The sequence below is a fragment of the Parathielavia appendiculata genome (assembly GCF_033297405.1).
Source record: "Parathielavia appendiculata strain CBS 731.68 unplaced genomic scaffold N657scaffold_6, whole genome shotgun sequence".
Taxonomy (NCBI): Eukaryota; Fungi; Ascomycota; class Sordariomycetes; order Sordariales; family Chaetomiaceae; genus Parathielavia; species Parathielavia appendiculata.
Window position 1 is genome coordinate 491025 of NW_026944225.1, and position 13920 is coordinate 504944.

At 55.8% G+C, this 13920-nt stretch overlaps 9 protein-coding genes across 9 annotated transcripts; 5 read left to right on the forward strand and 4 right to left on the reverse strand.

The window, feature by feature from the left end:
* The first annotated feature begins 61 nt into the window (after nucleotides 1–61).
* Nucleotides 62–1437, forward strand: N657DRAFT_417763 (uncharacterized protein). The gene is made up of 2 exons (XM_062787267.1): nucleotides 62–430; nucleotides 536–1437. The coding sequence occupies exons 1-2, from the start codon at nucleotides 190–192 to the stop codon at nucleotides 1126–1128; spliced, it is 834 nt and encodes a 277-aa protein (XP_062647392.1). The 5' UTR covers nucleotides 62–189; the 3' UTR covers nucleotides 1129–1437.
* An 871-nt stretch (nucleotides 1438–2308) lies between these two features.
* N657DRAFT_531630 (FKBP-like protein) lies at nucleotides 2309–2834 on the forward strand (the record flags this gene model as incomplete). The annotated part of the gene is made up of 3 exons (XM_062787727.1): nucleotides 2309–2398; nucleotides 2514–2616; nucleotides 2680–2834. Coding segments are annotated over 3 exons (348 nt in total), but the record flags the coding sequence as incomplete, so codon positions are not given.
* A 283-nt stretch (nucleotides 2835–3117) lies between these two features.
* Nucleotides 3118–3769, reverse strand: N657DRAFT_633865 (40S ribosomal protein S12; the record flags this gene model as incomplete). Its single annotated transcript, XM_062791242.1, has 3 exons — nucleotides 3118–3242; nucleotides 3316–3631; nucleotides 3767–3769. 3 exons carry the CDS (start codon nucleotides 3767–3769, stop codon nucleotides 3118–3120), a joined length of 444 nt encoding a protein of 147 aa, XP_062647394.1.
* A 497-nt stretch (nucleotides 3770–4266) lies between these two features.
* N657DRAFT_417972 (uncharacterized protein) lies at nucleotides 4267–4658 on the reverse strand. Its single transcript, XM_062787268.1, has one exon. The coding sequence runs from the start codon at nucleotides 4509–4511 to the stop codon at nucleotides 4299–4301; it is 213 nt and encodes a 70-aa protein (XP_062647395.1). The 5' UTR covers nucleotides 4512–4658; the 3' UTR covers nucleotides 4267–4298.
* On the forward strand, nucleotides 4384–5545 carry N657DRAFT_645210 (40S ribosomal protein S22). Its single transcript, XM_062792908.1, has 2 exons — nucleotides 4384–4875; nucleotides 4938–5545. Exons 1-2 carry the CDS (start codon nucleotides 4757–4759, stop codon nucleotides 5125–5127), a joined length of 309 nt encoding a protein of 102 aa, XP_062647396.1. The 5' UTR covers nucleotides 4384–4756; the 3' UTR covers nucleotides 5128–5545.
* Nucleotides 5546–5763: 218 nt separating this feature from the next.
* Nucleotides 5764–8555, forward strand: N657DRAFT_645211 (glycosyltransferase family 90 protein). The gene is made up of 2 exons (XM_062792909.1): nucleotides 5764–8160; nucleotides 8287–8555. The coding sequence occupies exons 1-2, from the start codon at nucleotides 6131–6133 to the stop codon at nucleotides 8336–8338; spliced, it is 2082 nt and encodes a 693-aa protein (XP_062647397.1). The 5' UTR covers nucleotides 5764–6130; the 3' UTR covers nucleotides 8339–8555.
* A 298-nt stretch (nucleotides 8556–8853) lies between these two features.
* N657DRAFT_680799 (uncharacterized protein) lies at nucleotides 8854–10385 on the reverse strand (the record flags this gene model as incomplete). The annotated part of the gene is made up of 2 exons (XM_062796321.1): nucleotides 8854–10061; nucleotides 10112–10385. The coding sequence occupies 2 exons, from the start codon at nucleotides 10383–10385 to the stop codon at nucleotides 8854–8856; spliced, it is 1482 nt and encodes a 493-aa protein (XP_062647398.1).
* Nucleotides 10386–11351: 966 nt separating this feature from the next.
* On the reverse strand, nucleotides 11352–12126 carry N657DRAFT_680800 (retrieval of early ER protein Rer1; the record flags this gene model as incomplete). Its single annotated transcript, XM_062796322.1, has 4 exons — nucleotides 11352–11437; nucleotides 11511–11810; nucleotides 11881–11998; nucleotides 12058–12126. The coding sequence occupies 4 exons, from the start codon at nucleotides 12124–12126 to the stop codon at nucleotides 11352–11354; spliced, it is 573 nt and encodes a 190-aa protein (XP_062647399.1).
* A 381-nt stretch (nucleotides 12127–12507) lies between these two features.
* On the forward strand, nucleotides 12508–13817 carry N657DRAFT_618554 (ClpP/crotonase; the record flags this gene model as incomplete). Its single annotated transcript, XM_062790548.1, has 2 exons — nucleotides 12508–13010; nucleotides 13087–13817. Exons 1-2 carry the CDS (start codon nucleotides 12845–12847, stop codon nucleotides 13815–13817), a joined length of 897 nt encoding a protein of 298 aa, XP_062647400.1. The 5' UTR covers nucleotides 12508–12844.
* Between the last annotated feature and the right edge of the window lie 103 nt (nucleotides 13818–13920).

Below are 13920 nucleotides of genomic sequence, written 5' to 3' on the forward strand. Positions count from 1 at the left end.
CAGCAGAACTGTACAGAAAACCTGGTTGATTACCATCTACATCTGGAGAGCTCTAGGAGCTCTGGAGCTTACCACCCTAGGACTTCCATTTACCCTATGATTTCTCGCGTTCCGCTTATCTCGGCCCTATCCGGGACGGCTCTAAATTTCTTGTGAGGAACAGTTCCGACTCCTATCGTTGTTCAACTTATGCCTTTGCATCTCAAACATCGACATCAGACATTACAAGCCCGTCCTAGCAGAAGAGGATGCCTTGCATGCCTCCACGTCTTCATCAAGGGTGTTTACCAAACGCTTTATCAGCACCCCGAGCAGAATGTTTCATGGCCTTCCCTGCCTCTGTTGGAGGTGCCGAGGAGGCCTCATCCCAAGCACACGCATCTCCGTAGCATCAGTGAGAGTCAGCTTTATACCCAGCCTTGGGAAGATGGTATGTGATATTTGCGCAGTCTCCTCCTAGTTGATTCAGATCGAGCATGCAAATTCCAGGAGCAGATATAATCTTAATTCATTCGTTTCTGACGCATGGCTTCAGTTCGCCACACCTCGCATCACTTTGCTCATGCTCGCACGAGGGCACCGCCGCATGCCAACTTTGGGGTAGATGCCCTCCTTGAGCTCTCCAATTCCGTGAGGGAGTCGCTCGCAAGGCAAGGCGGCTTCGGCCCGAGGGCGGACTGCATGTCTTTCTTTTTAGAGCTTGCACTTCTCGAAGAACGAGAAGGCGTGCCCACGATCAATTTCGAGACAATCAAGGTAGCTCGCCTGGACAAGCTCGTCGCCACTTTGATCGAATGCGGCCAGATATCCGATAGCCTGCTCCCGAGATACGTCCACGATGTTGTCACGGCCGAGAAGTTGGACCATCTCTGGCGGACTCGCTTCAAGCTTGACTACTTTATGATTGACGAGATACGGACCCATGATCTGACGACGCGGTGGCAGCTGGATGGAAGGCCGGTCCGTCTGCGAAGCATTACTTTGCCCACCTCCTTAGCGCTCCAGGAGCTCGGCTCTACTGTTGCCCGTAACGTCAAGGCCAACATCAGGCCTGGGGGGTACTTTTCCCATGATTCCTTGCGCCCAACTCTTCAGCTAACAGATGGAACAGATGGTGGCCGGACATGACTTGCGCCCATCTGGATGGCGTGGTTGGGACGGAGTGCGAAATGACAAGCAAAGGCGATGACGGAATTCCTACATTGCCCCTCCTGAGTGGGAGAGAGGTTGCCATCGGCAACAACAGAGTGAGGTATCTTCGGGAGGGTACTTTAGCCGACATGCATCCAGCTCTCATACCCCAAACGGGGAAGCATGTCCGCGTCCTGAGAGGCCACCTGCTCCATAGCCACTTTGCGCCAGCGGCCGGCATCCGGAACGATGGCTTGTAGGTCCTCCCGAAACCCCATGTTTTGACAGCTAACTGAAAGGCTTTGCTCAGGTGGGGAGTACTCAGATTCAGGGAGAAGCTCAACAAAATAACTGGATTCTGCCGGCTAGAGCTGGATCTCGAGCAAGTCCCTGGCCAACTCCCCATGTCAGAGCTCATGGGGATTCCAAGGCCCTCGCATCTTGACGATTGGAACTTGTACCAGACTCTCAAGGCGAAGAAGCCCAGCCAAGTCAGAAAGACCAGAATGGCTTGGTGCTCAGAACACTAGATGGAGTGAATTGTAGGACATCACGGTCGAGACATGGACAGAGGAGACACAATCACAAGGGACTTAAAGGCTGACACTGATGTGTAAAAAGCAGCTGCATGTTCAAGATGTAAAGAACAGATTCACTTACAAGTCAACATCGAGTAGCAGAACAAAACAGAGAAGGTTGTTCTACTACGGCGGAGAACAGCTAATCCATGACCAAGATGTAAGGGGCCAGGTCATGATTGAACCGAACCGTCTTACAATGTACAAAGCTGGAGAAGCACTTTTATCTTCCCGTGTACTCTGGAGAAGCAGAGCGAAACTAGGAATTTTATAACCTAAGTAGACGCTGTAGGCAGTGCTCAGGGATTGCCCGAAGACTGGTCCATTCAACCCTAACCCGCGCTTCACTTCGCTCTTCTAAGAGCTGCTCCTCCACACAACTTCCATAACTTCACCTCACTTGTCTCACCCACCCTAGGTAACTCACCATTCACAATCCAAGGTACCACTTCACCCCAAATACCCTCTTCTAGAACTTATTGCCGCCTGCTATCCTTCCCAATAGGCTCAGAGATACACTACTCTGTTCATACAAACACGCCATGGGTAAATCAAAGGGAGGAAGCAGTGGGGGCAAAGCAGACAAGTCCAACAACAAAAAGGGTTCCAAGGGCGACAGTAACGAAGGCAGCGACACCAAGACCACCAAGCTCAAGGGTGCTCAGAGCATTAACGTCAGGCATATTCTCGTATGTTTTCACACCCCTTACCCTCCCTGCTCTCTTGACTTGCCCAAACTCTGGACAGCCAAGGATCGTGGCATGTATCGATGAAATGCCTTCCGTACTCACGCTGGCGTTTTAGTGTGAGAAATTCTCCAAGAGTGATGAGGCAATGGAGAGGCTGAGGAACGGGGAGAAGTTTGATGCCGTGGCCAGAGACATGTCAGAAGACAAGGCGAAAGCGGGTAAGTGCCGCCCCGGACAGAGGGTCATGGGCAAGCTCACACAGTAATGCTATCTACATGCAGGAGGGTCACTGGGCTGGCAAATCAAAGGCAATCTGGATCCTGACTTTGAGAAAGTCGCCTTCGAGCTGCCGGCCAGCTCAGTCGACAGTCCGAAGTTTGAGAGAGTCAAGACTGGGTTCGGGTATCACATCATCATGGTCGAGGGCCGCAAATAGGGATTGGTTGGGCGCCAACCGAAAATGTCAGTTGTGAGGCTTCTTTTGATTTTGTCTTGCCACTTGAGGTTCCCATGCCGTATGCAAAGGGCAGCCGTGCGAAGGGGCTCCCGTTTCCCCCGCCACCTAATGCCAGCGTGTGGGGAGCCAGAGTACATCCGAGAATCATGTCGTGGACCGCAACCCAGGAGGGGAGTCCTTCTCGACATATTCTATCTATGATATCCCCCTTCCTTCTTCCCTCCGGGGGGACTGCCGCTACCCTCAACTGAACTCGGTCCGCTTAAGCCTCAGATTGGAAGTAGTTGAGGAGGATGGAGCGCTCCTGCGACTCCTCACCCCAGTCCTTGACGACGACGCAAGAGCAGTTGACAACCTTGCGGGCGTTGCCCTCGCGGTCGAGGACGCCTGCAAACACAGCCGAGTCAGTACACCACACTCCTCCTTTCTTTCCATCGAAGCATTTTCCGGGCCCACTCACAGAGACCGGCCCACTCGCCGAGCTGCTTGCCGTCGGGGACCTTGATGAGCGGGATCTTGTGCTCCGAGCAGAGGGCGATGACGAGCTTCTTGTAGGCCTCCTCCTCGCACGACTCATTGAGCACGCACATGTGGGCCTGCCGCCGGTCGAGGGCCTTGGAAGCCTCGCGGAGGCCGCGGGCCAGACCGTCGTGCATCAGAGACAGCTTCAGGACGCCCTTGAGCGCATCCAGAACCGACATCTGGCCCTTGGAGGCATCGGCCGACACCTCAACCTCCTCCGACACCTCGGGAACGTTGGTCTCTTCTACGTCCGACTAGATGCGGAAAGCCATGGTCAGCGGGGTGTTTTGGGTCGAAGAAAACAAGTGCGGGTTTGCCGCCTTTCGATGCGGGAATCGGTCTGTGCTGATCGAGAGAGCATAACTCGGAGGGGAGATCGGAGTTCTCACCATCTTGACGTTTTTGTTTGCGGGTAAGCTGTCGGTTACGATCCTCGAAGAGAAATTGGTAAATGATTTCGCTTTTCGTGTGTTGGAAGAGGGATCTTGGCTCGTCTATGAGAATGTCAAGATTAATGTGTGCGGGCTATCGGCCCCACCCAATGGTGGTCGTCGCAGGATTCCACAAACTAGCACGGATCAGGCAAGCGCACAAACCCATAGCGCGGAGTTAGGGCAAGTTTTTCATGCACGGGCCACCACAGCTCTGGCGTCCATTGAATTTTCTGGATGGACGAACTCCTCCAATCCTCAACCCGATCAACCACGGCTTTTCGACGCAGGCACAAGTGAGAGGTATGTAAAACACCACCACGAATATGACTCGCCAACAGGAATATGCTTTTTGCGAAGGCCGAGGAGAGCAATCATGGGGCTGTCGAGGCTGTCCCTCGATACGCTTCTCCTCATCGGCAACTGAGCAGGCAGAACCCTCTTGATCTGTCGACGAGGGCACTCTCCACGCTCATCGAGCCTCGAAAGGCTAACGTAACGCGCTTCGGCACGCTGGCAGATACCTCTTATCCTCTTGACGATTTGAGAATCTCCATCTCGACCACACCAGAACCGCCAACATGGTCCGCACTTCCGTCCTGCACGATGCCCTCAACAGCATCAACAACGCCGAGAAGGCCGGCAAGCGCCAGGTCATGATCCGCCCTTCGTCCAAGGTCATTGTCAAGTTCCTGCAGGTCATGCAGCGCCACGGTACGTTGCTCCGCGCACGAACTGCGTCTCGACCCGTCAGCTCTCGGCGTTTCGGCCGTCAGCTGTCCCACAGATTTGGAAGAACCTCGCGACTCTTACCCGAGCCTCCCATATTCGGCATGATAACTAGGCAACGGTCCATTCCGCCCCACGATCGAAGCCCTTTAAGTTGCCGAGAAATTGAACACCAATGCGAGGGTCTTACACGTTCTCGGAGAATTCCAATGATGTCCAATGTTTAATCTCGCGCAACAACAAAAAACTGACAGAATGATGTTTTTAGGCTACATTGGCGAGTTCGAGGAGGTCGACAACCACCGCAGCGGCAAGATCGTTGTCCAGCTCAACGGCCGGTGAGTGCAGATGCAGATCAACGTTGCACGCTTCCAAGTTCCTTTACTGACTGTGTGGCCAGCCTCAACAAGTGCGGTGTCATCTCCCCCCGCTACAACGTCCGCCTCGCCGAGCTCGAGAAGTGGGTTGTCAAGCTTCTCCCTGCCCGTCAGTTCGGCTACGTCATCCTCACCACCTCGGCCGGTATCATGGACCACGAGGAGGCCCGTCGCAAGCACGTTGCTGGCAAGATCATTGGCTTCTTCTACTAGACCATGAAATCGAATGAGAGACGAAGGGATTTTTAATGGCACAAAGCTGGGCATATGTGCGGCGTTGAACTGTGTTTGAGGGATACCCTGCTGTGAATAGAATAAGGCCTGCATTTTTGACAGACAGGAAGAACTGCCGCCGATCTCGCCCGTTGATTGTCCCGGTATTTCGCTGCCAAGCCCTGGCCCAAGATATCCTGAGATGGGGATAATTGTGAGACTTTGATTGAGCAAGTGACAATCTCCGAATCTTGAACCTGGAACCACCGGCTGTTGACACAATCGGGACTTCTTTGACGGTCCATCATCAGAAGCTGCATTCAGTGGGCTCCTGACTGTCCAGTGTACATGTAGATGGCCGGCTTGGGCTCCTTTTTGATCTCCTAGTATTAACTGCATCTGATCATACATATGGCAAGAACAATACCAAGGTCCCTATATGCAAGGCCTATAAAGAGGTCTTGCACGCAAAATAATTATGGGTTTGAGCTGAGAATGACTGATGACGGAGGCTCAGCCGTGCATTAGCTGTTTGGGGAAGTCCGAGCCGGCAATTCCAAGCATTCCTATTCTAACCTTAAATAACCATGCACAGTCACTTTACTAAACCAGCCTTTTCACAATCGCTACGTAAGCCGTTCTCGGACTGTCGGCGCATGGCCAGTTTCGCTCTCAGAACTCCACCGTAAACGACGCCTCGAACACCTTACAAGCAAGCACCAAGTCCCCAACCCAGTTTTCTATTTTCTCCCACACTTTCCCCTGACGATCCCGTCGTCGACCCAATGACAATCGGATACCCCACGGCCGCAGGGAGAGAGCCGCCGCCCCCAGACGACACGGTCGGATACAGCGCTGGAACCTAGAGAGACGCGACGAACTTGCGGGACGCGAGCGGCAATCAAAAACATCAATCCACTACAGATACATTGTAAGGTTAGTTATGGGCAACGCGCCAAGTCCGTGCCGCAAAGGTGCCGCGACCCCTGCAACTCGACTGAGAATGCGCAAACGCCAACTCGGCGTGCTCTGCGCCGTTGTCCTCATACTCTTTTGCTTTTACTCGCTACCAAGGTCGTCCCCAGACGGCCCTCGGCTGCCAGAACAACAGCCGACGCAAGGCCCCAAGAAGCTGCCCGACATTCCGAGCTCGGCAGGACACTTTGATGTTCAGGATTCCGCAACAGACAAGACTGGCGTCGAGAAACCAGCGAAACAGCCCGGCGTACCAAGCCCCGCGAAACAGCCCGGCGTCCTAAGCCCCGCGAAACAGCCGGACGCCAGCGAGATTATTGAATTCACCAGCAAGAAGTTCACCACCACCAAACCCAAACCCGTACCCGGCGGGGCACACCCGATATGGCACCTCATCAAAGAGGCGGAGCGTGAGTTTGAAGCCGTCAAGGCTCGCCAGTCACAGACTCTCGATGACGCCGCGGCCGAGTATCGTCGCCGGTATGGCCTGCCGCCGCCTCCGCATTTCGACAAATGGTGGGCATTCGCCAAGAGCAAGGGAGTGCAGCTAATGGATGAATTCGATACGATACACGATGTGTTGACGCCATTCTGGGGCCTCAAGCCCTCGACCATTCGTGCGCGGGCGCGCGAGGCCCTCGGGGCCGACAACCAGCTCATGGGCGTGCAGGTGCGCAACGGCAACGCGACACACATCTTTGGGGGCACCGATTGGTTCCAGAAATCCGTGATCGGCATGATGCAGGGCTTTGTCGAGTACCTGCCGGACATGGATTTGGCATTCAACGTCAACGATGAGCCGCGCGTCGTTGTGCCGCACGAAGACTTGGAGCGACTGGTGCACAAGGCGCGGACTGTCGCCATGCCGGCGGCCAACACCGCAAAGAAGCTCCGCAACGGATTCACGCAGAAACCTTTGGGCCTCAGCTACAACGGCCGCTTCGACGAGGTCAAGCACACCCGCTTCGATTTCTTCCCCCACCAGCCTGTTTGGACGCACTCACGCATATCCTGCTCGCCCGCCTCACCCGCGCGCATACTCGAAGAGGACGAGCAGTACGACGACCTGGAGCAATACGCAGCCGGCGACCTCGGCTTTGTCTCCAACTGGACCGCCATGTCGGACATCTGCCTCTCCCCCTCCCTCGCCTCGACCTACGGCTTTTTTGACCGGCCCAACGCCTTCGGCGTGGTCCACGACCTCTTCCCCATCTTCTCCCAGTCCAAAGTGTCCTCCTACGGCGACATCATCTATCCCCCCCCCTGGTACTGGGCCGGCAAGGTCCCCTACAGCGACGAGATAGACCCGCCCTGGCAAGACAAGCTCAACCGCCTCTACTGGCGCGGCTCGACGACAGGCGGCTTCTCCCGCAACGGCGGCTGGCGCCGCCAGCACCGCCAGCTCCTCGTCCAAAAGCTCAACGCCCCGGACCAGGCCACCATCCTCGTCCCGCCCACATCGTCATCCCAAGACGACGGCGAGACCAAAACCTGGACGCCGACCCAGGTGCCCCGCGGCGAGTTCAAGTCCCTCGTGGACGTGCACTTCTCGCACGTGGGACAGTGCGACCCGGGAGACTGCCGCGCGCAGCGGGCTTTCTTCTCGCTGAGGGAGTACGCGCGGCAGGAGGACGCGCTTGGCTACCGGCACGTGCTCGATATCGACGGTAATGCGTTTAGTGGGCGCTTCTATGCCTTGTTGAGGAGCAAGAGCCTGGTGTACAAGTGGGCCGTGTTCCGCGAGTGGCATTATGAGTGGCTGAGGCCGTGGGTGCACTTTGTGCCGATGAGTCTGCACGGCGAGGAGTGGCTGGAGGTGGTGAGGTTTTTTACTGGGGGCCGGAAGGGAGGAAGCGGTGGTGGTGGTGAGGAAGAAAGTGAGGAGGGGAAAGGGGAAGTGAAAGCCGAACGGAGTGTTGGTGGTAGTGGTGTTGGGGGTGGGGAAGAAGGGTTGGGAGGTGAAGAGGCGGAGCGGATGGCGTTGAGGGGGAGGGAGTGGGCGGAGAAGGTGTTGAGGAATGATGATTTGGAAGTGTGGTTCTTTCGGTTGTTGTTGGAGTGAGTATTTCTCACCTTTCTCCCCCTTTTTACCTGCCATGCCATTAGGCATTTATTGCCATGTCTTCCTGTATTGTTTGGTCTTCATTTCAAGGTGCGAGATGTGGGCTGACATGCTGCTGATAGATACGGCCGCGTCATTGACGACGACAGGGACAACATTGGATACTCGGGTTGAAGCCGGAATTTTGAATCGATGCAGTTGGCCGGGGGTATATCGACATCTATATTGTACATATGTATTTGACATCCTTCACTTTTTAGGGCCTCCTTCCCGGAGGACGGGTAGAGAGCATAGGATGGACGGAAAATTTGTTCGGCATTTTAAGGTGCAAAGGAAGAAGATAGATTGGTTGGTTGGGTGAGGCTGCATTATCAGGACATACATGGGGTCGGCGTTTTTTTTGTGGTTGCCTCGGTTGGATCGGGCAAAGGCTTTAGGATCTTGAATAGCATTCGTAGAGTGCATACTTATACTATCTAGTATCTCCTGGTTTGCATAAGTTTTGAGTTGTGCATACATAAGGCCTATTGCCGTCCTGTTCAGATCGGATGATTATTCACTCCGCAATGGAATTTCGATGCCTAGATGCTTCCCATTTTGCCATACCCTGTTGAACTCCCCGCTCATTGATGCGTGGCCTGTAACTAATAAAGAGTGTTATGGTTGTCTCAAACGTCTCCGAACTTGTCCTACTGATCCTCGTCGCCCTCGGCATCCTGCTCCTCGTCCGATTGCCTTGTATTCTGACTCCGGCTCCCGTTCGGCGCTGGACTAGCAGAGGCCCGGTCACTATTCGAGCCCCGGCGTCCCTCCTCCCTTCCCGCATACTCCTCCTCGTCCTCTTCCTCTTCGTCCGGCAAATCCCCCACAGGCTGATGCTTGTACCGCGCCAGCTCCATCTTGAGCTCCTCGCTCGGCTCGTCAATCTGCACGTGCAGCTCGTCGAGGTGCGTCTCCTCCTCGTCGGCGATGCCGATGGTGCGCGCAATGTTCTTGGTCCGCTGGCTGCGGATGGTGGTGCGCTGCATGACGGGGTAATAGTAGACCGCCTTTTGGGCGCTGTCGTCGTCGCGGCCTTTGCTCTCCGTCTCGTCGTCGCGGAAGGCCAGGATGACTTCCTCGTCATACTTGTTGTCGTGGTTCATCTCCTTCTCTTGCGCCGTTTCGTAGGCGCGCACGCGAGGGAAACGGAAGCTGCCGCCTGATTCGCTGCTCGTGTAGAGCAAGCGGCTGTTGCGGTCCGGGTTGTCTACGTCAAACTTGGCGCGGAAGTTCTCGCCGGTCAGTGTATCGGCGGGCAGGAAGAAGTCGTAGTTCATCATCTGCGATGGTTTCGGCTGGCTCGGGTCGCGCTCCCATGCCACGCGGGCCGCATCGTACGCCTGCTCCTCGGCAGCCGTGCGCTCGATGGGCTTGAAAATGCCCGAGAGCAGGCGGGTGTCGTACGAGTCGCTGGCGTTGACGGGGTTTGTGCTGAACTTTACTGTCACGTATGCTCCCGAGTCGGGGAAGGCTTCCAAATCGGGAAGGATTGGGAAGGCGTCAACAACCTTGAGGTTTCGCTTCGACGGGTGCTTCACGCGTGTCCGGTCGGCCAAGTTGGCAGCCGCCACTTCGAAGCTCTTCTCGATGCGCCGCCTAATCCAGGCGGGTGTGCCCTTGTCTGGCTCGGGGGACGCCTTGCGCTTCTCTGGGCGTTTGAGGGCGTTGCCAGAAGGCTTGTGGAAGAGGTGGTCCGCAGGTTTCGGCTTGGTCTGCACAGAGGAGATGTACTCGGTTCGTCGAAGGAAGGACACGGCTGTGTCACCGATCTTGGGCTTACCGAGTGTCGAGAGCGGTCGAAGGAGAAGGCGGTCGTGGGGATGGACTGGCGGAGCCTGAGCAGGCGCCTGAATGGCTTCGCGGGCGTGTTAGCGTCTGCTTTGATGTCGGCATAAATGTACTTACAGCTCTCGTCCCCATCAAAGACGCCCGGCATGCCAACCAAGTCCAATGGCATTCCGAGTTCGGCATCGGCCTCAATGTTCAATGGCTGCTCTCGCGCAAGGCGGGAAGCGAAACCGGGTGCAGTGTACTGGCCGCTTGACAGCCCTGTGTTGGGGATGTCCAGCAGCTTCGGTGGATTTGGTGGTGGAGGCAGCGCATTGGAGTATCGTATCCTCGCAATGTAGTCCTGGTGAATCATGCGCTCGCCGCCGCTTCTCGATTGGGAAGACGACATTTTGGATTGTGTTGGGTGTTTGCGATGATGGCTGGAGGAATGTGGTGTCGAATTGCGATCAAGAGTTGAAGCGCGATCGAGAAATGGCTTGGCGCTAGATGCTCTGAATTCGGGTTCGGGTTGGTGGGGCGATCGGCTAGTGACCATTGATAGTTCGACATGGACAATTAGACTGGAGGAACTGAGGAAGATATACGGATCCGTATGTTATCTGAAAATGTAATCGCCAAATTCGAAACCGCTACATAAGTCGGCCCACGAAAATACATAAAAGCCGCAGCAACATATGGACACACCAGGGAGGGAAGATTTCGGCACTGCTTGCGAAGCCAAAGGTAAGAACGCCAAGCCTTAACCTAAGCGGGATAACTACCCCGGATGTGTTTGTCTCTGACTCGACCACCGAGTTGAGCGTTCAACGTGTTCAACTTAAATGGTCGATGTACAACCCCGCAGATCCGATGACCTCGACGCCCGAAGCTGCTTCCTGAATCGCGACTTTCTCGTGAGCACCCTTTGATGCTTCAGCGGCATACCCAGAGATCCCTGGTTGATCAAAGCAGCGGTTCCTCATGTAGATGATGTACAATATGAAGGTGTAAGAGCCACCAGTCTCGATTGACACCATCTGTACAAAAACAATATGTTCATGTACAATGACTGACATATCGCGCCCTCCGTCTCGTTGTCATTGCTCCCGCAATCCTATGGCAAACCGGCCCCCTTCGAGAGACAAAGATTACGTCGAGCCTGCCCGCCCAGAAAACCCCAGTGCTGCGTGGCTGTGGGCTAATTAAATTGGTGAGTACATCGCGTTCTTCCAGGTCCGTTGTCGTCAGCTCCGAGCATGCGTCATAATACATTGATAATCCGAAAACACCATTCTATTGCCAAGTGCCCTTCGCCTGAGTCCGTTACGCTTTTACGGCGCCGCTCATACGGCACCGTGTATATAAAAGAACAACTCTAGGCGCTGTTCTTGGTGTAGCGTGCCTTGCCGATGGTGAAGGGCACGTAGCGGTACTTAATCATGTGCTGGATTTGCTTCCTCACTGCGCCAAAGTCAGTCTCAATACTGTCCGTATCGGGCGAGCGACAGGCTCAGAGAGGGAGGGAGAAACTTACTCGTCAGGATGAACAGCATGAACCAGTACATGACCAGGACGGGCCAGAAGACGGGCACGTTAAAAATTTCGAACCAGCTGCACAGGAACGAGACAGCGATAGCGCGGGTGGCCGAGTGCCAGAACTTGAACTCGGGCAGGCGGCGAATAAAGGGCCGGAACTCCTCGTCCTTCTTGGTAGGGAGGGTGCCGATGGCCCCGTCCTCCATGTCGTTGTCGAGCGCATCGTTGGACGGGTCGAACTTGGGCTGGAGGAAGGCGAGGAACAGGTTGAGCAGGTAGATGCCGAGGGCGTATGCGACTGCGGCCAGAATGTCAGCTTTCAGCGTTACTACAGACGAGGACAAGGTATCTGTGTTCGAGGTACTGACCAATGTACCAGCCCTGCGCCAAGAATATGCGCAGGAAGAAGATGAACAGGGCGACGCCGGTGCCGATCCAGCGGTAGAGGACATACGGAGTCGACTGGTCGAGGAGGGCTTGGTATTGCTACCGGCATGTCAGTGGCATGTTTGCGACACAACACTGGGGTCTTATCCGCGACATACCCTTTGAAGCTTGCTGGTCTGGGCGGTGACGGCGCTGAAAGGCGTCGCCGGCTCGACCGCGGCATCCATTTGTGCAGGAAATGCGAAGGAGTGACTCGGGTCTGAGACTCTGGCGTGTATTCGGTTGTAGAAATAACCGTATTAATCAAGCGCTGAGTGCTGAAGCACGAAAATGATGCTGGAATCGAGACGGGGCAACGTCGTCGCTGTTGCGCGTCCTTTGCTACGGTACACGGTTCACGAATCGGGGTTGGCCTGAGCCACGAGGTAACGTTGAATAGGGTGAATAGGGGGCCAGGAGATTTTTTGGTGTGGCGCCGCGACCGGCCCCAGACTTAACCGAGTAACTGTGGCGCAGTCCGTTCTGATTCCGAGTCCTTGGCAATACTTGGCAGAAAGCTGCAGTGGGGAACTCTGACGTCGCTTGTTTCCGCAGATGTCCTTTTGAGCATCGGTCCTCTCAATTGCACTCTCGTGCTAACACCCAATATTTTCGGAACAAACGCAGTTTTCCAGTTTACGAGAAGTTCGCTTATACCGTCAAGCACATCCATGTAAATGGCAACCTGGAAGTGGTGTTTCCGCATGCAGGGACTAGGCTGATGCGAAAGCCCGTGACATTGCTGTTTTAAACCGAGGATAACCTGCAGCGGGACCTTCCTGGCCGAGCAACCTCAACCCCTTGCGTTGCCTTTACTTTCAATTCTGCACCAGTTCAATATCTTCTCCTTAGAACCATACTGTGAACCTGTGCCATCCTGACCCTAGTATCGACACCAACATCACGATGCACGCTGGCGCCGTCCGCGTCAATGTCCTCCGCGGCCTGCGGCCCATGGCCTCCCGCTTCCAGCCGAACACTCTTCCACAGGTCGCCCGGAGCTTCTCGGCCTCGGCCCGGCGCAGCTACGAGTACATCCAAGTGTCGGAGCCCCGGCCGGGCGTCGGTCAGGGTGAGCAACGACCTGCAAGATGACCTTCCGCCGCAGCTCAGAAAACAACTAACCGCGTTCTCTTTCCCCCCTTCAGTAACCCTCAACCGCCCAAAAGCCCTCAACGCACTGTGCACGCCCCTCATAACCGAACTCAACACAGCCCTCCGCGCCTTCCAATCCTCCTCCAGCATCTCAGCCATCGTCCTAGCTGGCTCGGAGCGCGCCTTCGCGGCCGGCGCCGACATCAAGGAGATGGCGCCGCTAACCTTCAGCGAGGCCTACACGACCGCCTTCATCGAGTCTTGGTCGGAGCTGACCACGTCACTGAAGAAGCCGCTCATCGCGGCCGTGTCGGGCCACGCGCTCGGCGGCGGCTGCGAGCTTGCGCTCATGGCCGACATCCTGTACTGCACCACCACCGCCAACTTTGGGCAGCCCGAGATCAAGCTCGGCACGATCCCCGGGGCGGGCGGCAGCCAGCGGCTGACGCGGGCGGTGGGCAAGAGCCGGGCGATGGAGCTGATCCTGACGGGGCGGTCGTTCAGCGGCGAGGAGGCGGAGCGGTGGGGGGTCGCTGCGCGCATGTTCCCCAGCTACGAGGCGCTGATGGAGGGCGCGCTGGGCACGGCCGAGCTGATTGCGGCCCACTCCAAGGTGGCGGTGCAGGCGGCCAAGGAGGTTGTCAACAAGAGCCAGGACCTGGCATTGCGGGACGGGGTCGAGTACGAGAGGAGGGTGTTTCATGGCTTGTTCGGCAGCCAGGACCAGAAAATTGGGATGAAGGCATTTGCCGAGAAGAAGAAGGCTGAGTGGAGCCACCAGTAGACGGGACAGGGACGGGTATGTATATAAAGATGTCAACAAATGGATACCTGCTATTCAAAAGCCGGAGGGTATAATAACTATGCCAACGCCAGCCCAGCCCAGG